The 22,615-nt window shown below is 47.5% G+C and overlaps 2 protein-coding genes across 16 annotated transcripts in view; both read left to right on the forward strand.

Annotated features, from left to right (window-relative positions):
* LOC118283636 (type II inositol 3,4-bisphosphate 4-phosphatase-like) overlaps nucleotides 1-13,302 on the forward strand; it is a 16,844-nt gene extending 3,542 nt beyond the window's left edge. For 6 of the 15 annotated variants that reach the window (XM_035605861.2, XM_035605881.2, XM_035605871.2 and 3 more), the window contains 19 exons: nucleotides 1,324-1,403; nucleotides 5,803-5,896; nucleotides 6,255-6,324; nucleotides 6,410-6,557; nucleotides 7,277-7,407; nucleotides 7,524-7,631; nucleotides 7,743-7,851; nucleotides 8,776-8,941; nucleotides 9,016-9,225; nucleotides 9,311-9,455; nucleotides 9,909-10,111; nucleotides 10,200-10,323; nucleotides 10,411-10,537; nucleotides 10,719-10,859; nucleotides 10,936-11,033; nucleotides 11,157-11,254; nucleotides 11,642-11,796; nucleotides 12,058-12,371; nucleotides 12,478-12,619. In XM_035605861.2, the coding sequence (XP_035461754.2) occupies nucleotides 1,324-1,403; nucleotides 5,803-5,896; nucleotides 6,255-6,324; nucleotides 6,410-6,557; nucleotides 7,277-7,407; nucleotides 7,524-7,631; nucleotides 7,743-7,851; nucleotides 8,776-8,941; nucleotides 9,016-9,225; nucleotides 9,311-9,455; nucleotides 9,909-10,111; nucleotides 10,200-10,323; nucleotides 10,411-10,537; nucleotides 10,719-10,859; nucleotides 10,936-11,033; nucleotides 11,157-11,254; nucleotides 11,642-11,796; nucleotides 12,058-12,271 (2,421 nt within the window). In that variant the 3' untranslated portion in view covers nucleotides 12,272-12,371; nucleotides 12,478-12,619. Of the gene's footprint in view, nucleotides 1-776; nucleotides 810-1,323; nucleotides 1,404-1,917; nucleotides 2,063-2,165; nucleotides 2,255-5,802; nucleotides 5,897-6,254; nucleotides 6,325-6,409; nucleotides 6,558-7,276; nucleotides 7,408-7,523; nucleotides 7,632-7,742; nucleotides 7,852-8,775; nucleotides 8,942-9,015; nucleotides 9,226-9,310; nucleotides 9,456-9,908; nucleotides 10,112-10,199; nucleotides 10,324-10,410; nucleotides 10,538-10,669; nucleotides 10,860-10,935; nucleotides 11,034-11,156; nucleotides 11,255-11,641; nucleotides 11,797-12,057; nucleotides 12,372-12,477 lie in introns of those variants that run through there. The other 9 variants (XM_035605968.2, XM_035605975.2, XM_035605940.2 and 6 more) reach the window with 6 other exon arrangements.
* A 709-nt stretch (nucleotides 13,303-14,011) lies between these two features.
* rnf150b (ring finger protein 150b) lies at nucleotides 14,012-22,606 on the forward strand. Its single transcript, XM_035607299.2, has 6 exons — nucleotides 14,012-14,935; nucleotides 16,566-16,816; nucleotides 16,894-17,048; nucleotides 17,160-17,256; nucleotides 17,627-17,873; nucleotides 18,047-22,606. The coding sequence occupies exons 1-6, from the start codon at nucleotides 14,470-14,472 to the stop codon at nucleotides 18,163-18,165; spliced, it is 1,335 nt and encodes a 444-aa protein (XP_035463192.1). The 5' UTR covers nucleotides 14,012-14,469; the 3' UTR covers nucleotides 18,166-22,606.
* Nucleotides 22,607-22,615: the final 9 nt, after the last annotated feature.

Consider the following 22,615-nt stretch of genomic DNA (forward strand, 5'->3'; position numbering starts at 1 on the left):
TGAGTGTGTGTGTGTGTGTGTGTGTACTTGTACTTGTTTATGAGGACAACCGTGGGTGATAGACTTCACAGTGAGGTCACTTGTGAAAAAGCTTTGAATGGCTGTTTTTGAGGATGAAGACTCGGCCTCAGTTTTATCTTTAGAGGATTGTTTGAGTCGTTATTGTTACAAAATATAAAAATGAGTACGGGAATCCCTGGCTTATGTCACCGAGTGTCCTCGTGAAGACAGACGTATAAACCTGTGTGTGTGTGTGTGGTATTACTCAAACCTTCACTTGCGAACCAGGAAATGTGGAAACTGTTTGTCTTCACAGTTCACGTCTCAACATCCTTTTTGTTTCTCTCTCTCTGTTGGATCTGTTGTTACATCATTATAATTAAATAATGTAATATAACTATAGTTATTATTATCATTATTATCTTATCATGATGACTTTCTCATTAACATCTGATGCATGAAATCCTCCAACAGACCTTAAGAATAAAACCCAAGAAGAAATCATCATCATCATCATCATCATCATCATCAGCTCGTGCGTGTGTGTGTGTGTGTGTGTAATATCATTGCTCAAGCTAATCCTTTGAGCTTCTTGATTATCACCATAGCAACGGGGTGATTTCAATGCCGTTGCTGTGATGAAGTTTGGAGCATGACAGTGACCCTGTGATGATGATGATGATGATGATGATGATGATGACTGTGTTGGTTGATTAGATTATATCAGAAGGAAGAAGATTAAAACAGTGTAAAAGATCTTAGTCTGAAACTGGAACATGATTTTTAAGGAAATGGTCGAACTGGCTCGTGTGAGTTTGCTTTAGCAGGAAATGAGGTCGGCCTCACGTCGACCACCTCCTGTTTGTGTGTGTGTGTGTGTGTGTGTGTGTGTGTGTGTGTGTCGGGAGAGGGAGAAGAGGCCAACAGTGTAAAAGACACTTCATCCTTACGTCCTGGTCCGAGCCGTGAAGTGTCAGACACAGTTGGATGTGAGATTGAAACAACTCTCTCTCTCTCTCTCTCTCTCTCTCTCTCTCTCTGTCTCTCTCTCTGTCTCTCTCTCTCTCTCTCTCTCTCTCTCTCTGTCTCTCTCTCTCTCTCTCTCTCTCTCTGTCTCTCTCTCTCTCTCTCTCTCTCTGTCTCTCTCTCTCTCTCTCTCTCTCTCTCTCTCTCTCTGTCTCTCTCTCTCTCTCTGTCTCTCTCTCTCTCTCTCTCTCTCTCTCTCTCTCTCTCTGTCTCTCTCTCTCTCTCTCTCTCTCTCTCTGTCTCTCTCTCTCTCTCTGTCTCTCTGTCTCTCTCTCTCTCTATCTCTCTCTCTCACAGAGGAGCTTCCTGGGCTTCACCTCCTTCTCCATCCGAGACATTCTCAGGTCCAAGGAGCCTCACACTTCCGCCGGCCTCAGGTGAACCCCTTCCTCCCGTCGGCCAGTCCGGAGGCCTCGGTCCGTCGTCATGGAGACGTTCCTCCCTCCCTCCAGATTCCCGTCCTTCTTTTCATCCGGCGACTGAACTCGTCACTTCAACGACAATGTCCCTATCAGTCTTATCTCGTGTCCGTGACGGCTGCTCACACCCGCCCACACGTCTTCTCCTTCCTGTCTTCGTCTCGCATCGTTTGTCTGTATTCCTAGAAAGAAATTGCCTGCGAACGAATCAATTCGTCTCCTCTAAAAACACTTATGTCCCAACTGAAGCATCCTGAAACCATGTTAAACTCCTTTCAACTCCCTCTGTATGTTCTCTGTGCAAAAACAAACTAAACGACGATTTGAAAGTGGATGAAATGGTCCGGTTCAGACTCACCTGTCACCCGATTGGACGTTGCTGGGATACCTGTAGCCAGAAGAGGAAGTGAGATAGGTTAGTGGGGGTTTCTGTAGCTCCACCTCCGCGAGAGAGAGCGAGAAGAAAAACACAGTCTCTTCCTGTTTTCAACTCACAACCTCTTCAGAGAGAGGCCGGCGACCGGAGGGGCGAGAGACACGGGCGGCGAGCGGGCGAGAGAGAGAGAGAGAGAGAGAGAGAGAGCTGCTGAACAGGGGGCGTGTCATGTCGTGACCAGGTGTGTTCTACCTGTCTCAGGTTGAGGAGCGACAGGAGCTTTGTCCTCACTGGTTCACTTCTTCTTCCCGACCAGTTGATGATGATTTGGTCTCTTTCAGTTTTTCTCCTCACGGACTCTCGTGTCGGTCTTGTCTCAACGTGACTCTGACAGTTCTCTTGTTTCCTGTTGGCTCTGCTTCTCTTGGTTCAGGTACCTTTGTCTTTCTGCAGATCTGGTTCCTGGTTAGATTTTCTGATCCTTCTAGTCGCTTTACTTCTTATCTTGTTTCTCGTCAACACGTCTGCAGGTTTTCTTCCTCGTTCTTCTGGTGAATGTTTCTTTTCTAGCTGTTCTTTATCTGCTTGGTTTCGTCTCACTGGTCATCTTGTGTCTAGTTATCTCTTCTTGTGTCTAGTTATCTCATCTTGTGTCTAGTTATCTCATCTTGTGTCTAGTTATCTCTTCTTGCCTCTAGTTATCTCTTCTTCTGTCTAATTATCTCTTCTTGCCTCTAGTTATCTCTTCTTGTGTCTAGTTATCTCATCTTGTGTCTAGTTATCTCATCTTGTGTCTAGTTATCTCTTCTTGTGTCTAGTTATCTCATCTTGTGTCTAGTTATCTCTTCTTGTGTCTAGTTATCTCATCTTACCTCTAGTTATCTCATCTTGTGTCTAGTTATCTCATCTTGTGTCTAGTTATCTCTTCTTGTGTCCAGTTATCTCATCTTACCTCTAGTTATCTCTTCTTGTGTCTAGTTATCTCATCTTGTGTCTAGTTATCTCTTCTTGTGTCTAATTATCTCTTCTTGCCTCTAGTTATCTCTTCTTGCGTCTAGTTATCTCATCTTGTGTCTAGTTATCTCTTCTTACCTCTAGTTATCTCTTCTTGTGTCTAGTTATCTCTTCTTACCTCTAGTTATCTCTTCTTGTGTCTAGTTATCTCTTCTTACCTCTAGTTATCTCTTCTTGCGTCTAGTTATCTCTTCTTGTGTCTAGTTATCTCTTCTTAGTTCTAGTTATCTCTTCTTAGTTCTAGTTATCTCTTCTTGTGTCTAGTTATCTCATCTTGTGTCTAGTTATCTCATCTTGTGTCTAGTTATCTCTTCTTGTGTCCAGTTATCTCATCTTACCTCTAGTTATCTCTTCTTGTGTCTAGTTATCTCATCTTACCTCTAGTTATCTCTTCTTGTGTCTAGTTATCTCATCTTGTGTCTAGTTATCTCTTCTTGTGTCTAATTATCTCTTCTTGCCTCTAGTTATCTCTTCTTGCGTCTAGTTATCTCATCTTGTGTCTAGTTATCTCTTCTTACCTCTAGTTATCTCTTCTTGTGTCTAGTTATCTCTTCTTACCTCTAGTTATCTCTTCTTGTGTCTAGTTATCTCTTCTTGCCTCTAGTTATCTCTTCTTGTGTCTAGTTATCTCATCTTGCCTCTAGTTATCTCTTCTTACCTCTAGTTATCTCTTCTTGTGTCTAGTTATCTCTTCTTACCTCTAGTTATCTCTTCTTGTGTCTAGTTATCTCTTCTTAGTTCTAGTTATCTCTTCTTGTGTCTAGTTATCTCATCTTGCCTCTAGTTATCTCTTCTTGCGTCTAGTTATCTCTTCTTGTGTCTAGTTATCTCATCTTGTGTCTAGTTATCTCATCTTGTGTCTAGTTATCTCTTCTTGCCTCTAGTTATCTCTTCTTGTGTCTAGTTATCTCATCTTGCCTCTAGTTATCTCTTCTTGCGCCTAGTTATCTCATCTTGTGTCTAGTTATCTCTTCTTACCTCTAGTTATCTCTTCTTGTGTCTAGTTATCTCATCTTGCCTCTAGTTATCTCTTCTTGTGTCTAGTTATCTCTTCTTGTGTCTAGTTATCTCTTCTTACCTCTAGTTATCTCTTCTTGTGTCTAGTTATCTCTTCTTGCCTCTAGTTATCTCATCTTGTGTCTAGTTATCTCTTCTTACCTCTAGTTATCTCTTCTTGTGTCTAGTTATCTCTTCTTAGTTCTAGTTATCTCTTCTTGTGTCTAGTTATCTCATCTTGCCTCTAGTTATCTCTTCTTGCGTCTAGTTATCTCTTCTTGTGTCTAGTTATCTCTTCTTGTGTCTAGTTATCTCATCTTGTGTCTAGTTATCTCATCTTGTGTCTAGTTATCTCTTCTTGCCTCTAGTTATCTCTTCTTGTGTCTAGTTATCTCTTCTTGCCTCTAGTTATCTCATCTTGTGTCTAGTTATCTCATCTTGTGTCTAGTTATCTCTTCTTACCTCTAGTTATCTCTTCTTGTGTCTAGTTATCTCATCTTGCCTCTAGTTATCTCTTCTTGTGTCTAGTTATCTCTTCTTGTGTCTAGTTATCTCTTCTTACCTCTAGTTATCTCTTCTTGTGTCTAGTTATCTCTTCTTGCCTCTAGTTATCTCTTCTTGTGCCTAGTTATCTCATCTTGCCTCTAGTTATCTCTTCTTGCATCTAGTTATCTCATCTTGTGTCTAGTTATCTCTTCTTACCTCTAGTTATCTCTTCTTGTGTCTAGTTATCTCTTCTTGCGTCTAGTTATCTCTTCTTGCGTCTAGTTATCTCATCTTGTGTCTAGTTATCTCTTCTTACCTCTAGTTATCTCTTCTTGTGTCTAGTTATCTCTTCTTGCGTCTAGTTATCTCTTCTTACCTCTAGTTATCTCTTCTTGTGTCTAGTTATCTCATCTTGTGTCTAGTTATCTCATCTTGCCTCTAGTTATCTCTTCTTGCCTCTAGTTATCTCTTCTTGTGTCTAGTTATCTCTTCTTGTGTCTAGTAATCTCTTCTTGTGTCTAGTTACCTCATCTTGTGTCTAGTTATCTCATCTTGCCTCTAGTAATCTCTTCTTGTGTCTAGTTATCTCTTCTTGTGTCTAGTAATCTCTTCTTGTGTCTAGTTATCTCTTCTTGTGTCTAGTAATCTCTTCTTGTGTCTAGTTATCTCTTCTTGTGTCTAGTAATCTCTTCTTGTGTCTAGTTATCTCTTCTTGTGTCTAGTAATCTCTTCTTGTGTCTAGTTACCTCATCTTGTGTCTAGTTATCTCATCTTGTGTCTAGTAATCTCTTCTTGTGTCTAGTTATCTCTTCTTGTGTCTAGTAATCTCTTCTTGTGTCTAGTAATCTCTTCTTGTGTCTAGTTATCTCTTCTTGTGTCTAGTAATCTCTTCTTGTGTCTAGTTATCTCATCTTGTGTCTAGTTATCTCATCTTGTGACTAGTTATCTCATCTTGTGACTAGTTATCTCTTCTTGTGTCTAGTTATTTGTAGTTAGCACTGTCTTGCTTGTTATTTTCTTTGTTTGTTTCTTATTTCAGTCGGCGTTTGCTTCGTAGTTGTTTCTCTTGAACGAGCTACATAAGTTTGCCAACTACATATTAACCTTGTTATGAACTCATGTGATCTTTGACGTAGTCTGTGAGCTTTTGTCTGGAAGTCCTCTCCAGGCATCTCTTCCCGAGGTGGAGGACCAGGAGACAGTGAAGGTCCTCAACTTATTATCAATGAGCTAGTTAGTGACAGTTGTGTTTACGCTCATCTTCTGTCTTTGTTTGGTCCAAAGAGTCGTTTTTATTTCATTTTAAAGAGGTTGTGTGTTTGAAAGAAATGGGTTGTGACAATGTGTAAGTTTCTGAGCCGTGGAACTGAGCCGGGGGATGGCGAGGTAGAGGAGGTCAAAGGTCAAGAGAGCGTGTTAACGTTGTATTAGATTAACTAGTAACACCACATGATTCTAGGGACCTCTTCCCTCTGTCCCCCTCAGGACGATGGACGGGCTGAACGAGGTCGGGGAGGTGAGCGTGTCCCGGCTGCAGATGGACGAGCAGAGCGACGACACATCGCCTCCTGAACACGAGGTACGGTCCCGTCAAGAGAGAGGGGAACTCTTTTGACAGGTACTTTCCCTCCACGTCGCCTCCTCTCATCGCTCGTCCTCTCTCCTCCTCTCGTCTTCTCATCGCTCGTCCTCTCTCCTCCTCTCTCTTCTTCTCTCCTCCTCTCGTCCTCTCTCATCCTCTCATCCTCTCTCATCCTCTCGTCCTCTCATCCTCTCTCATCCTCTCGTCCTCTCATCCTCTCGTCCTCTCTCATCCTCTCGTCCTCTCTCCTCCTCTCATCCTCTCATCCTCTCGTCCTCTCTCATCCTCTCGTCCTCTCATCCTCTCTCCTCCTCTCGTCCTCTCCTCCTCTCATCCTCTCGTCCTCTCGCTCCAGCGTCCTGCTCTGTGCGACCGTCTCCACGGCTCCGTCCACGACAAGGAGAACAGTCCGACGATGAGAGCCGGTGAGACACGGACACGAGCAAACACAGTAACGTACTGTTTCTGTACCTCGGAGCATGTTATATGTGTGTGTGTGTGTGTGTGTAGTGCTGTGTGCCCAGGTGTGTAAGGTGTACAGGTTCCTGACGGAGGACCAGCGATGGCTGCTCGTCAGGGAACAGTTGTCCGAGACGCCGCTCTCCTTCTCGTTACCCAAACAGCTGCTGAGAGCGCTCATACGGGAGCACGCCGACAGGTACGTGTGTGTGTGAGTGTGTGTGTGTGAGACTGTGTGTGTGTGTGTGTGTGAGTGTGTGTGAGTGTGTGTGTGAGTGTGTGTGTGTGTGTGTGTGTGTGTGTGTGTGTGTGTGAGTGTGTGTGTGTGTGTGTGTGTGTGTGTGTGTGTGTGTGTGTGTGAGACTGTGTGTCTGAGTGTGTGTGTGTGTGTGTGTGTGTGTGTGTGTGTGAGTGTGTGTGTGTGAGTGTGAGTGTGTGTGTGTGCGTTTATCAAAGAGGAAACAGGAAAAAACAGGGGAGGTGAACAAGGAAGTCAGAAAATATTTGCTGCCTCTCTAAACAAAAGCTTTGGCCCTAAATGAGGATGGAAGTATCTCGGTCCCGCCCACACACTTGTCCGACCAATCGTGAGTCTCAGCTGTCAGTCATGACGTCAAATAACTAATGAAAACCAAACTGATCAGAAACATGAACACGTGAAGAAACGTGTGTGATAAGAGCTTATTTAACGTCTACTTTGTGGTCCGTGTCCCATCTGCTCACGTGGAGGGGGGCGGGGCTTATGGCCTATACTGCAGCCAGCCACCGGGGGGCGATACAGATGATTTGACCTCACTTTTGGGAGCTGTCGTGTCGTCCTGTGACCTCTCGTATACAGACCAGGAAGTGTGGAAGTGTAAACTGTCGACCTCGCCTCAGTTTTTCGTTTCGTTCTCTCTCTCTCTCTCTCTCCGTCAGGGTCCAGGAAGTGAACGGGCTCGGGGAGCTGTCGCCGCACTGGGACGGCCTCCGCCACGATGTCATCAACCACTGCAGCCACCTGATTGGCTGTTATCAGGACACGCTCGCCGAGCTCGACAGACTCTCAGGTGGGGTCGGCGATAAGGGTCTGAGAAAAAAATGGCAACATTTCCCAGGGAATGATCGAGCTCTACCGAACGTCTTTCCAGTTTCCTGTTGTTGTTCTTCTTCTTCTATCCCGCAGTGTCGTCCTGTTTCAAGTCGAGCGGCAGCAAGTCGGACCGACACCTCCAGTTCGTCCCGACCAACCTGCACACGCAGAGGATGGAGGTCACCGACCCGGACAGCTCGGGTACAGGCCGACGTCCCGCCGCTGCTTCTCGTTTGTTTCCTCTGTCCGCTCCTCTTTTCCCTCCGTGTCGCTCAGATGCCGTGAATCACACGTTGTTCTCCGGTTCTGCAGGCGTGTGGTATGAGGTCATCACGTTCGGTGCCCCGGCCGATCACCACCAGGCCTTCAGACACGGCGGGCTGAGGCGACTGCTCAACAAACACACCGGCCACAGCGACGGGTACAGCTCTTCCTCTTCCTCTTCCTCTTCCTCTCGCCTCCGTCGTTGCACGTCGTCAGTTAATCTCCGTTAATCTCCGCTCTCTCCGGATTAGCGACGCTGCACTTTGGGATTTAGCGCACGAGCGCCGCCGCATTTTCGTCGAATCACTTTGGCAGCTCAGATGAAAAAAAATAAAGCGAGACGCTTCCTCAACTTACCTCTTTTAATGAGACTTAAATTTATGCATTGTTTAATCCTTTGCACTCTGCAACAGATACGAATTTTTCCTCACTGTGATGTCAGTTCTTCATCTCTTCGATCTGCACAACCTAAGATCAACGTTATGTAATTCAGTAATAATAAATGATTAAAAAGCACCGAATTGTCTTATAGATGAATAAAAAATACAAATACTTTTTCTCATCATATTTAGTTAAATAGACACACAAAACATATTGAGCCAGAAGATTTTCTAAATATAGAAACTTTTGTACATTGTACATATTCGAAATATGTAAAAAAAATTGTCATTGAGATGCGACCATTTTTCTCTTCTGCCGATATTAATAACACATCGAGGATTAAATGAACGTTCTCATCGACTCTGAGACGATCATCTTCCCCAAACAAAATAGAAATATTCTATTTCAAAATAGAAAAAATAACAAAGTAGTCGCAGTTAGTTTTGGAATGAATAGACCGTTTGAGCCCCGCTTGTATTTACTGTTAGGTTTTTTATAACCTTCAATAAAGCATCATATTTAATAAACTTTTCCTGTGTTTAGTGTGTGAAAATCTGGATGTGTGAGCCATCAGGTCAATGTGGTGGAGTAAAGAGTGCAATATTTCTTTGAACTGTTATGAAGTAGTACTAAAAAGGAAGCATGAAGAGAATACTCAAGTACAAGTACCTCATGTTTGTAGTGGTCCGTGTCCCTCCAGCTCCGTCTCCTACTCCCAGGACGAGAGCTCCAGGGCCCGGGAGCTGCTGGCCAGCGTGGCCCAGCTGCAGCCTCTGGTCTTCGGCCTCGCAGAGGAGCTGCTCTCCGTCTCCCAGGAGCCGCACGCCGCCCGACTGCAGCAGGTGCTGGACGCCCTGACCCGACAGGTGAGGAGGGAAGGGGAGGAAAAATAAACGCCGACGCCCGAGTGAGCGAGAAATCTAAACTCACCTTCCCCCAGACGGAGCAGTTTGTCCACGCGCTCAAAGACGAGCTGGTGAAGAGCGCCCTGCTGGCGATCCACGGCCAGTTCGCCGCCCCCTGCGGCGGCAGCCACGTCCACAGCAACGGGCTGCTCTGTGACAACTCGCCGGCGGGTCGGGAGGGACCGCCTTCGCTCGGCCAACGGGACGACGTCCGGCGTGACGCGGAGTACGACGAGGAGGCGTGGGCAAGTCGGAGTGTGTCTGTGAGCTCGCTGCTGTTTTAAAGCGTTCTGGTTTTTTAAGTGTGTGTGTGTGTGTGTGTTTGTGTAGGACAGGGCGTGGGCCAACGTCGCCATGAGCCTCAACTGCATCATCGCCATGGCGGACCGGCTGCGGGGGCGGGCGGACCGCCCTCAGGGGGGGACGTCCGGCGAGCAGCAGGAAGCCGCGGGCGACGCGGACGCTCGGGACGCCGGTGAGACTTTGGTTTGTGTCTCGGGCTGATGCAGAGACTGTGAAACAAAACACGTCCGTGCCGTATTTCTACTAAGCAATCCCTCCATTCTTGGATTAGTGATCCATCCATTTTGCAGATCATCGTGGCAGCGATTCCCCCGTGTCCCACTTCCAAAAATATGGAAGTATCAAATACACTGTAAAAACACTTCAAAAAAAACGCATATTAAACTGAAACATTAACGGCTGCGAGGAAGTGAATTGTTTTTCAATCTAAAATGAGTAAAAGTGGCCAAAAGTATTCAGGATCAAAATATTATTACGATATCTTTAGAAAGTTTGAATCTGTCACGTTGTTGTTGTTGTATAAATGGTTTATCTTAACAAGAGACAGAAGTGGTCGGCCCCCTGGTGTCAGATGAGGAAACTGCAGCTCAGAAAGTGAAGTGATGAACTTGTCTGTCTCCTCCAGCCTCTCCCTCCTCCTCCTCCTCCCCCTCCTGGCAGGAGCAGCTGCTCCCTCTGGTGGTCACCCTCAGGGACTGCGTGCGCGAGGCTGTGGCGAAGGCGCGAGCCGCCATGACCTTCGTGGTGCTGCGCGGCGCCGTGGCCCCCACGGTCGACCAGGGCCCTGCGCAGGTCGTCCAGCGGCGCCACGCCGTCTTCAGCCAGGCGGTGAGAGGAACGTAGGCACAGGATTACGCACAAGTACAACATCTACTGCACAGATTTCCTGTTGACTCTCTCTCTCTCTCTCGTTCAGCTGTCGGCGCTCGTGTGTGGCTTCATGTTGAAGTTGTACGGAGGTCTGGAGGATCCCGACTTCCTGCAGCAGCTTCACTCTGTCGGAGTCCTGGCTCAGTTTGAGAGCCTGCTCAGCACCTACGGTACACACACACACACACACACACACATAGCACGCTGCATGTGGACGTACAGTACACGGTGTGTGTGTGTGTGTGTGTGTGTGTCAGGTGACGAGGTGGGGATGCTGGAGGACATGGAGGTGGGCGTGGCCGACTTGAGCCAAGTGGCATTCACCGTCACGGAGGCTAAGACGGAAGAAACGGACGACCTGCTGCCGACGCTCAGCGGAACGTGGTGAGGAAGAACACACACACACACACACAAACACACACACACACACACACACACACACACACACGCGAGAAATATTTTTGATCGTAACCTCATCGCAGGAAATTCCGTGCTTTGCGTTTGGTGTGAACGCAGCGTGACAGAGTGTGTGTGTGTGTGTGTGTGTGTGTCCGTCTCGGACCAGGGGCAGTTTTGTGGTCGAGGTCCCGCTGACGCCGGAGACGTTCGCGCTGTTGCCACGGGAGCTGAGAGAGGGGCGTCCGATACGAGTCCACCCGGTGCTCTTCAACATCGGGATCAACCAGCAGCAGAGTCTGGCCGAGAGGTGTGTGTGTGTGTGTGTGTGTGTGTGTCTTCCAACGCCTCGTCTGACGTGTTCGTGTCCGTGTGTTTGTTCGCAGGTTTGGCGACAGCTCGCCGCAGGAGCGAGTGAACCATCAGAGCTGCGAGCGCCTCAGAGTTTACTGCCGCGCGCTGGGAGAGCGGCGGCCTGACGCGGGTACGACTCTGTCCGTCTGTCGTGTCGCTCAACGGTGACGCACAACTTCCTGTGTCTCTTCCCTCGCGCTGCGGGAGCAGAGGGGCCCACACACACTTCACCGACGTCTCTCTCTCTCCACAGCTGGTGTCCAGTCGCTGTCCGACCTGCTGACGTCTCTGGAGCGGAGCGTCGACGCCAGGAAGAGGAAGAACGTGGAGGTGCTGTGGATCGCCGCTACGGTGAGAGAGCGGTTCTAATCAAATCTGAAAACACACCATCATCTATCGACACCGAGACCGGTGAATGCAAATAAATGATCGAATATACAAAGGTGAATTTTCTGGATGGGGATTATTACTGATTGAAAAAAATGCTGTTATAACATTTCGGAATAAAATCAAACAAAATCGACAAATATATTTTTCAAAATGTCCGAACGTGGGAGGTGGAAATGTTGTGCAGAAAGTCAAAATGTCTAGAATCAAGTCAAAGGGAATTAAGGGGAATAAACTGGATTGTGACAATGTTGGAGTGTCAGCGATTAAGTCAGAATATGAGATGTGAGGTAAGATTTCATTGGTCCTAGTGGCTCCTGGACGTGTGTGTGTGTGTGTGTGTGTGTGCAGGTGTGTCGCCAGGTGAGCGGCGTTCGCCTGACGAGCTGTAAGAGCGCGAAGGACCGCACGGCGATGTCGGTGACGCTGGAGCAGTGTGTGTTACTGAGGGAGCGACACTCACTCGGCCAACAACACTTCAGCTCAGCACTGGACTGCATGAGGAGGTGTGTGTGTGTGTGTGTGTGTGCACATTATCCACTTCCCTTTTCTTTTCCGTACATTCTACGTTCCTCTACTTGTTTCTTTCCGTCCTTCTCGTCTCCATTTGTTAACTTTATCCTCTTTTTTTAAGTTGAAGAACATTCTCAGTTAAACCTTTTTGTTTTCCTCTCTTCTACTTCTTTTACTTCTTGGCATCATCACTTCTTTCTTTCTCTCTCCGTCACTTCTCTTTCTTTCACACGATCACACTCCTCCCCCTCCAGGTCTCATCTGTCCTGGGGGCAGCTGCTGGGCTGTTACGCCCAGTCGGGCCTCACCGTCTCGGGGTCAGACCCCGGGGAGCGCCCCCCCGGCGCCGGGGCCCCCGAGGCTCCGGGACGACACCTGTACCCCGTGGTCATCCTCCTGGTGACCTCTCACCTCCTGGTCCTGTGGCTCATCCTCAGCCTGGTCATCCTGTTGGCCAGATGCGAGTAGAGCAGGAGCCGTGGACGGAGGACCAGTTTCCCCAGGAACTTTTAAAAGTCCCACTTCCCTCTAACGCATTCTCACGTGCCATTTCAGAACCAATCTGTTTGTACGAGACGCTCAAATGTTTTTGTTTCTTCACCGGTTTGATTTACAATGTATTTATTTTTGTAATCTAATTCATTGTATGTGTGCGTGTGTGTGTGTGTGCGTAGGGACGGCTGCAGGATGGAGAACGTGCAGAAGAACGTAGGCAGCAGGAAGTTCGCCTTCAGCGGCGTGCAGCTCCTCACCTTCCCCAGACTGTACCGACCTCCGGACGGCAGCTACGGCTCGACACACTGACCGGCGCGTTTCTGAATTTATCGTGTATTAAGTGTTTTGGTTTTGTAAATGAATTCCCTTTTTTTGGATCTACAAATATGTTTTTCTGCAATAAATTAAAACTTGAATCTTTTTTTATAAAAAAAAATCGAATTGATTGAAGCTCGGTTATTTAAGACTATACATCATGAAAGTTTCTAATTATTAAGTGTAGATTCTGACATATTGTCCGTGGTGATTTCTTCAAGGTTTCATTTTGTGTGAACTGTAAGATTAAGAGGTTGTCAATGTATAACATTTCTTGTAATTCAATATATTTTTTTAATAGTTGTACTGTAACTTGGATTATTCCATCGTAGTTTGAATCACTGATTCAGTTTCATAAAAAAATTATCTGACGTGTTTGTTTTGATTTACAGCGTTTGCATTTCTCCGCCGGGCCGCTGGGGGGCGCTGCTCAGGGATCAGTGCTCACAGAGCTGCGTCATGTCGGACGTAGTCAGACAAACCCAGAACGGAAACGAGGTGTTTAGCCCTTTCAAAATAAAAGGGAAGTCGCTCATTTGCCATTTAGCCAACGGAGGGCATCTCACGTAGCTAACCCATATTATGCTCTTAGAAATGATCACTGATTGTAGCTTCAATTTAACAGTTCAATCTTTTTGTAATTGATTAATCTGTCAGTTATTGTTCGTCAATAAATTAATATAAAGATTCGCATTCTCAACAGGATTTATTCAAATTAATTCAATTCACCCAATGTAGAATACTCAGATATTCAGTTTGCTTTTTTAAGAAAAGCGTTGAAGCTACAGTGTGTAATATTCAGAAGAACTTCTGAAGAACTTCTGAATATTATATTATACAGAAATGTAATATATTGTCCATAATTATGTGTTCATATAAGAGTTAAATATAGTTCCATGAGGTGGACCCGACCTCGTGTGAGTCTCCATGTTTCTACGTCGTGTTGAATACGGTTGTTGAACTAAACGGTCCAGAATACGTCACGTATTAAATTTTCAGACGCTGACGGAAACCGGGAATGGAATCAACGGTGCGCCGCCATAAAGTGTCCCCTGTCGGTCGCTAGATTGGATGCAGGTTTAAAATTTTACCACCAGATGCCGGCAGAAAATTACACATTTTGGCTTTTAAATATTAAATATTTGAGAGGCTACAAATTTAAGATAAAATATAAAACAATTTTTTTTCTAATCATTTAATGGGCCAGCATTTGTTGTCGGGAAGAGGAGTTAAAATAAAGAATCCAGAAAGCGTTCTGATTGGACAACAGAATGAGGAAACACCTCCTGAGTGTCTGTTGAGTTTCTGAAAGATTTAGATATAACAAAAATTGTAATTTATACTAAATTATCAATTGTTTGAGTACTGGATTAAACTGGGGGACATTTTATTTTGAAGGAGAGCAACACCTCACCGGATGTGAGCTTGACGCTCGGGCCCAGTCAAAACAAAGCGGCTCCGCGGGCCCGTCGCGTCGAGCGGACGGTTCATATTCAACACTTGTCTCCGTTCACCGCGGACGAGCTGAACACAACCCGCCGCCCGGTGCGTCACCTCGGCCCCCGCGGCCCGCGTCGTCCGGAGCCGTTGTTCCAGGTCCCGGGGGGGGGTTTGAGTTTCGTCCCCGAAATGGAGGCGGCGCGCGGGCGTCTGCTGCGCGGCGGAGCGGCCGGAGGCGAGAAGGCGGAATAAAGGGACCAACAAGAGGAGGAGGACCGCAGGAAGGCGCCTGGAATATTAACACATTAACAAACGACGACGACGGATTAATAACCCGCTCCCGGTCGGTGGGCATGGCGGAGTAGTGCGTGGTCGGCTCCTCCTCCTCCTCCTCCTCCGACCGAGCGAGGCTCACCATGGCCCCGGGCTCGCTGGTGGCGGCCTGCCGCAGCCTGGCGCTCTCGACGTGGCTGCTGTCCTTCTGCTTCGTGCACCTGCTGTGCCTGGACTTCACCGTGGCCGAGCGGGAGGAGTGGTACACCGCCTTCGTCAACATCACCTACGTGGACCCGGCCACGTCGGAGCTGCGCACGGAGAAGACGGAGTGCGGCCGCTACGGCGAGCACTCGCCGAAGCGCGACGCCAAGGGGCCGGTGGCGCTGCCCGCGGCCCCGCACGACCGCCAGGCCTGCGACCCCAACACCCGGTTCGCGCTGCCGCACGCGCAGGCCGCCGGCGGCGCCTGGGTGGCGCTGGTGGCCCGAGGCAACTGCACCTACAAGGACAAGATCCGCCACGCGGCCGCGCACAACGCCTCGGCCGTGGTGGTCTTCAACGTGGGCGCCGCCAACGTGAACGACACCATCACCATGCCCCATCCAGGTACGACCCCCCCAGGCCCATCCAGGTACGACCCCCCCAGTCCCATCCAGGTACGACCCCCCCAGGCCCATCCAGGTACGACCCCCCCAGTCCCATCCAGGTACGACCCCCCCAGTCCCATCCAGGTACGACCCCCCCAGTCTCATCCAGGTACGACCCCCCCCCAGTCTCATCCAGGCACGAGTCCCACGACCCCCCCCCCCCCCCCCCCCCCCATCCAGGTACGACCCCCCCCAGTCTCATCCAGGTACGAGTCCTACGACCCCCCCCAGTCTCATCCAGGTACGACCCCCCCAGTCCCATCCAGGTACGACCCCCCCCAGTCCCATCCAGGTACGACCCCCCCCCCCCCCCCCCCCCCCCCCCCCCATCCAGGTACGAGTCCTACGACCCCCCCCCCACCCCATCCAGCTACGACCCCCTCCCAGTCCCATCCAGGTACAACCCCCCCCAACCCCATCCAGGTACGAGCCTTACGACCCCCCCCCCCCATCCAGGTACGACCCCTACTACCCCCCCAGTCCCATCCAGGTACGACCCCCCCCCAACAGTATGAAGGTTGTAAAGTTTTAGAATAAATATTGTATATAAGTAATAGATTGAAGGTTGTAAACTTTACAACCTTCACCCTGAAACTTTACAACTTTATTCTGTTACATCACAAACGAGTGACACCAAGGTGAATCTGAGAAATCGTAAATAAATAAAATACATTTACTGCATCCCCTCTAGATTATGCTAAATGTAGTGTTTTGATGGATTTTCGAATATTTTTATAAATCAGCTGATCGATTGAGACGGATCCATGATGTAACCGATCACCACACTTGTTCCACTAAGTGCCGACTAAAGGTCTGGTTCAGATACATTGTTTTGGATGATTCTGATCTGCTCGTATGATGTCACATCCTGTCTGCTGTGTGGATGCAGACTGTTGTTCAGCAGCATTTTGACCAAATCTGAATCCAGTCCCGAGTCTGTTTATGTGCGATCACGCTGTTTTTTCTTTATAGAAATATAGATGTAGAAGAGAATATTGTCTGGTCCTCGCAGAACAAATGTGTGTGTGTGTGTGGCAGAGGCACATTGATCTCGGGGGATTATTTTTAGCCAAAACACAAATCGATTTCAAATGAGTGTGTGTGTGTTTTTGGGGGTCAACGCCAGTTCAGTGTCGAACTCGGGGCGGCTCATCCAACTCGTGTCCTCCCGAACGGAACTCGTACAGACGCAGTTCAACGACTTCAGATTAAAAAAATGTGTAAAAGTTTTGACGGAACCGTTTGTTAGCAGAATTTAAACCCACAGAACAGATTTCCAGTAAACGTGATGAAAGGACGGAACAATGGACCGAGAAAAGAATCCACAGAATCTTGGTGTGGATTCGGCCCAAGGGGCGGAGCCAGAAATATTTCCACTTATTAACTTTTTGACTGAAACAATTTTGATCATGTAGAATAAACGCAATTTTCGAGCAACAACAAAAAAATGAATCAGTCCTCTCTAGCGCCACCATGAGGTTCACCTGTGGGTGGAGTTTTACACTCAGATCACCGCGGAGGGACGAGGGGAAGTAAAGTTATTGATTTGTAAGGGTGTTCACAGTCGATGTGTTTCCCCCCCTCGTCAGGAACGGGCGAGGTCGTTGCCATCATGATCCCGGAGCTGAAGGGTCGCGAGGTGGCGTTGCTGCTGGAGCACAACGTGACGGTCACCATGACGATCACCATCGGGACGCGGAACCTGCAGAAGTACGTGAGCCGCACGTCGGTGGTGTTCGTCTCCATCTCCTTCATCGTGCTAATGATCATCTCGCTCGCCTGGCTCGTCTTCTACTACATCCAGAGGTTCCGCTACGCCAACGCCCGCGACAGGAACCAGGTACGTCACATCCCACGTAGACGTGAACAATAGAAACGGGTCACGCGGTTGAGTCAACGTCTTTCCTTTTCTCCCAGCGTCGTCTGGGCGACGCGGCGAAGAAGGCCATCAGCAAGCTGCAGGTCCGCACCATCAGGCGGGGCGACCAGGAGACGGAGGCCGACTTCGACAACTGCGCCGTCTGCATCGAGGGCTACAAGGCCAACGACGTGGTCCGCATTCTGCCCTGCAGGTAAACGCCGCCGTCGGGCAAAGCCCCAAGATGAAAGTTTTGTTTCGTCCACACACCAAAGATCTTCAGTTTACCGTTTACAGTTTAAAATTTTTCCTTCTCCTTTCGTAGACACTTGTTCCATAAGAGCTGCGTGGACCCGTGGCTGCTGGACCACCGCACGTGTCCGATGTGCAAGATGAACATCCTGAAAGCTCTGGGCATCGCTGTGAGTTCATAACTATGTTTTCATATATGTATGATCAACTCTGAATGAGTTGAATATAGTTCCATGAGGTTGACCCGACCTCCGTGTGAGTCTCCATGTTCCTACGTCGTGTTGAATACGGTAGTTGAACTAAACGCTCCAGAATACGTTGCGTTCGCGTTGAATTTTCAGAGGCTGCCGGAAACGGAATTAGCGGGGGCCACCATAAAGTGTCCCCCTGTCTGTCGCTCAGCTGGATGCGGTTTGCAACTTTACCACCTGGTGCCGGCCCCTGAAAATTACAAAAATGACACACTGGTGCTTTCCAGAAATACATACGTGGCCCTAACAACTGTTCAATGACGGTTGGCTCCTCCTCCTCCCCCTCCAGCTGAACGCGGATTGCCTGGACGACCTGCCGCTGGACTACGACCTGGCCCTTGGCGGCGTGGGCGGCGTCGGAGCCCTGGCCCTCGAGGCCGCCGTGTCCGGGGCGTCCAGCGACGGCACGCTGAGCGAGGGCGGCTCCTCGGTGGTGCTGGACCCGGGCGTGCGGCGCGTCGGCCTGCCGCAGGACTACCAGGACCCGGACACCCTGAGGGACAGTCCTGTGACGGCCACCACCGACACGCACACAGGTAACACACACACAATACTGTTATACTGACGCCCAGTGGTGATTCTGCTACATAACAACTTTTATTTCTGGTTTTGCAAACATGTACAGAACATTTTGAACCTTCTTATTTCCTCTGATCGTGTCTTGTATTCAGATTCTGTTGTCGTCTTCCTCCTCCTCCTCCTCCTACAGGTGAGCATCAGCCAATGGTAAGCAGTGCCTCAGTGGCATCATTGGTCATTGCCGTGGAAACGGGCCTATCAGACGAGGAGGGGTCGATGGAGTTGTCTCAACTGGGGGACAAGTCCTGAGAGGAGCTCGACGGAACCAAACCAGAACCCGGCAGGGGGAAAAAAAACTCAAGACCTCAGTGGACCTGGTTCTGGTTTGGACTGGCTCCAAGGGGGAAGCTAAACCCGGATTCAGCACCACGGTTTGACTGGGCTTTTTTTCCCCCTCTACGGATACAACTTTGCCGAACCAAACCAACGTCCCTGGACCACACTTGGACCCGAGCTTAGCTAGAACCAAGGTTTTGACAACGTTTAAAAAAACAGGCCTCCGTGTCCCGGACAAGGAATCTTGACGAACTTGGTTAGACTTCATTTTGAGTTTCCTCCCGGACCCTCGTAGGTGTTTTCTCCAATTCCTTGGTCGTGCCCTCAGCAGATGTAATAGAAGTCGTCTCTCTGTACGTTCACCTCTGTTCGTAGAAACTGTTCTTGGTCCTCCCCATGTGTGATACACCCTGACAAGCTGACAGGAAGTCAGATTTTAAAATTGAGTCTTTTGCTTCCAATACAGTACGTGTCTCGATGTTCGTCTCTTGACTCGACGGACGTCCAACGGGCAGGTGGAATTCTAGGGAGTGCTCTCTTATCTCTGGACCATTGTACCGGAAATATTCTGGCACCTGTTTTTTGCCTGGGTACAGAGACACGGTCACTTCTTGTCCTGGTCCGGAAGTCTTGGGGTTCATCGTTTGGTTCATTTAGCTTGTTTTGATTTGGAAGGACACATCGGTTACTACTTTATTGTTTTGCTTGATGGCAGACTCATCCTGGCAGTATTGACTGCAGTATTCAACAGCTACTCCACCACAGTATTTTTCTTTTTTTGGGGGGTCCGTCAGTACATTTCTACGCTGCTTTAACTTGACCGTGCTCCGACAGTATTCGGTTTTGATGCTTTCTTCCGTCGGCTGTGGCTCCAAACAGGGTTCTTTGTGTATGTCAAAACAACAAGCTAAGAGGAAGGTTGATACAAATACAGTGCAGATTTTCCCGACTGTAAAAGCACGGATGGAAACAAGTGAAAGGTTTTTGGACAAACGTCAAAACCGTTTCCATGCTACCACGGTTGGAGGAGAGCTTTCAGCTGCACCACCAACTGTTCTCCTCTTTAAATACTTTACCTATTGATATAACTTAATAAAAAACCGGCCACAAGGTGGAACGTGAACAGACAATTATAAACTAACATTATTTTAATAACCTGTTCAAACGCAGCGTGCGGTTGTGTCCAACGACAAACCTCGTAGATGTCCACGTCCTCGAGAGTTTCTTTGCGCAACTCTTCCATGAACATTGAATTGAAGTTTTATATAAAAAAACCCAGAGGATATCCGCCCGTTCTCTGTCGACAGGGACATAGCGACTAAGGGAGGATGTCAACACTAATTGGTGCGTTTGAACTCGAGCGAATTTTGCGTTATCCGTGTCTGCTCGTGTCTTTGCATTGACTCTGTATGTAATCTCATCGCACGGGGAAAAAAAATAGCATCACATTCGTTGTGAACACTTCTTAAGAACTTCGGACACGCCAGAAATCATTGATTTTACGTCGAACGGGCGAGCATTGGTCAGATTCTAAATCGCTATCCCGTACAGTGTCTGGCCCCAGGGCCTCGTGTTAGAAGATGCAAAGACTTTACTTCTTCAGTCTTCCAATCGTGGACGTGTCTCCCGAGTTGTAACCTTCGGTCGGCGTTTTGTTCAATGCCAGGTGAGTACCGCTGTGTCCTGTCCACCCACGTGTCCGATGCCGCGGCCTCATGGCGCCTTTTTTTTTTTTTTCTTTCAAACAAACTTTTACTGTTAACCCTGACAATCAAGGATTGGATCGTATAACTTGCCAGTCGGGGATCCTTTCTCTGTGACACAATATGCGTTTTGCTGCCATTAAAAGTTCCGGAGGTTTACGCAGACGCCTAAACCCCCAAAACAGCCGCGAGAAGAAAGGTTCTCGAGTGTCAAAGAGTCGTAGGAATACATTCGGAGCTGTCGTGAAGAATCCCTCCCTGCTCCGGCGAGGGAGTCAGCTCAAAAGCCAAAAGGTGTAAATACAAAATGTATATTCCACAAGTTCACTTCGCCACATGGAGTCGCCGTTTGAGCTTTGGTTGTTTTGTGGCGCGGCCGAAATGGAGGGATAAAGATTGTCGTCTATTTTGATACCAGAGGAGACGTTTATTTTTGTAACAGAGACACCCAGCAGTGAAGAATGCCCCCCCCCCCCCCAATCCCGTCAAATCCCCCGACGGCCTGACGAGTCTCAATGTGATTGAGTAATTAACCAGGCGGATTTCAGTGTTGTCCATTTGTGTCATTGTACATAGAAACAAAGAGGTTTGCGATACGAGACCAAACTCTTGAAAGTTTAAAGTCCATTAGCGGTTCGGCATCCGACTGTCGATGAACGAGAGTTGAACCGTTGCTGTGCTTTGCCCCTCCTCATCTCTTTGGTACCAACGTCCAGTGTCAAACCTTTTTCCCAACAAATTAACATGAAATAAAAAGCATTACGAATTATGTTTAAATTGCACTTTACTAATTATAATTACAACTTAAAACATGTTGAACCGAATCCAAACGTGATTTTTTTTTTCTACAACTACCACTCAAAATAAAGAATATGTCCCGATAGGGAACGCGATCGGAACCACCGCCACGTTACACAAGTGCTGCTTTTACCCTTAATGTACATATTTCACATTATCCAATTGGTTTTAATTATGAGAATTCAGTTCTACTTTTCAGTAGCGAAATATGTCGGCCATGAGAATCTCGATCGTATTGAAGCAGCCCTTTATACGGTTCTTCTACTTAGCTACTTACTGTTGTCTCACAAGTACGTAACAAACTAGTAAATTCAAACACCGGTAAAAAATAGTGACAAGCTTATTTTCTGTAATATACGAAGATGATGAATTTGTTTTTGCCGCCTCCTAGCCAATTTTTTTTAGTGAGCAATGTTTTAAATTTAAAAAAAACACTTTTGTGACGTTAGCTTTATTTTCAACGAATTTAGTCGAGTGTCATGTTGTTGTTGCTGTTCACCAGTTTGCACTGTTTCATTCTGTGACCTTTTTAAAATGTTACTGCAGTTCTGCTGTCGCCGTGGTGAAACTGAACTCAACCTTCTTTTTTTGTTTCTACTGAGACTGAAGCTGCTGTGGCGTCCTGGTCCCTAAACCTCAAATGTTTTCTGGTCAGATCCAGACGTTCGTGTTCACAATTGGAAAAATTAAACTCTTTTAAAGTATCCACAAAGAAATTGATACTGTTTCAGTACTGAAGATCAACATTTCATAAGTGTATAACCACCTGGAACTAAGAATCGTGTTTTCGTGACGTAAGGCTGCGTCGACACCAGACAGATTTTTTGCGCAAGTGACAATTGCGTAGTTAAGATATTTGAGTCGTACCTCAAAATTGTGGGAAATTTGCCTGACTACACGATACATATGACTTGATATCTCGTTGTCTCAAGATATGGATCTCAAAAGGTTCATGAAGTACTAAGCTACAGTCATGAGATCTATTGCAAAGTAAGGACAAATATCATGTACGTGGTAACAGTCTTGTAAGAATGAGATACTTCGTCCCATGCAGAAGTCACTACATGATATGACTAAGTACAAGGTTTAGATATGAATTAACATTTCATCTGATCTGAAAGTCGTAATTTTTTCCCCCATATGAATGCAGTGGCCTTTGATTGTCTTGAGAATAAAGCTACACTCGATTTTTGTACCTCAACGTCGACCTGTTTTGAAGACGGGACCCTCGTGTCACTGCCAGTGAATGACGTCTGATTCCTCCCCGCCGGCCGATCGCGGCCATTCTCCCCCTGGATGCCGCGTTCTCCCCGGTCGCTCGGCCTCTTTTGTTCATGCACTTTAACACCGTTTCTCTGGAAGGTTCTAAAAGTCTCGTCCGTCTTCATGGTCCACCTATTCCCTGTCTCTTTGTCTTCAGTATGTTGTGAATTTATTGAAGGACCATGAAACAAATGTTTAGCCCCACTGGTCCGTAACTAAACAAGACAGTCGTATGTATTCGTAGCCAAGTATTGTATTGTAGTCTTTGATTTGTACTCTGACCTTTCCTTTCCAAGGTATGACTGAGCTGCGTAGTTCCATCGGGATTATACTTTTTTTCATCCCCTAAATATCTAATAACACCTATAGAGTCAAAGACAAACGTTTTCTTAAAGGGAAAGCAGAAGGAAAGACCAAACTTTCAGATCCTTCCACGGAGGCGGCAAGAGTCCCGAGGTGATCGGCTGCGGGTGTGTTTCTACAAAATGAATTGTTTTCAGAGCGTCTGTTTGTGCGATTGTCCTGTAAAACTCAAACACGTGTAAATACAAAGGGGTGTGACGCCATGTTGTTTCTGTGTTTTAGTTGATGCACGTGTTTCTGATTCAGGACAGAATTTAAATAAAACTGTCGCAAGTTTCTGTTTCTTATTCCAGCCT

Source organism: Scophthalmus maximus, chromosome 12 (assembly GCF_022379125.1).
Source record: "Scophthalmus maximus strain ysfricsl-2021 chromosome 12, ASM2237912v1, whole genome shotgun sequence".
Lineage (NCBI taxonomy): Eukaryota > Metazoa > Chordata > Actinopteri > Pleuronectiformes > Scophthalmidae > Scophthalmus > Scophthalmus maximus.

Excerpts from the sequence above, each read along its gene's own strand:
- rnf150b (XM_035607299.2), top strand. The coding sequence starts at position 14,470 with ATGGCCCCGGGCTCGCTGGTGGCGGCCTGCCGCAGCCTGGCGCTCTCG. Across the intron at positions 16,817-16,893 it reads ACGCCCGCGACAGGAACCAG|CGTCGTCTGGGCGACGCGGC; the intron begins GTACGTCACATC and ends CTTTTCTCCCAG. Across the intron at positions 17,049-17,159 it reads GTCCGCATTCTGCCCTGCAG|ACACTTGTTCCATAAGAGCT; the intron begins GTAAACGCCGCC and ends CTCCTTTCGTAG.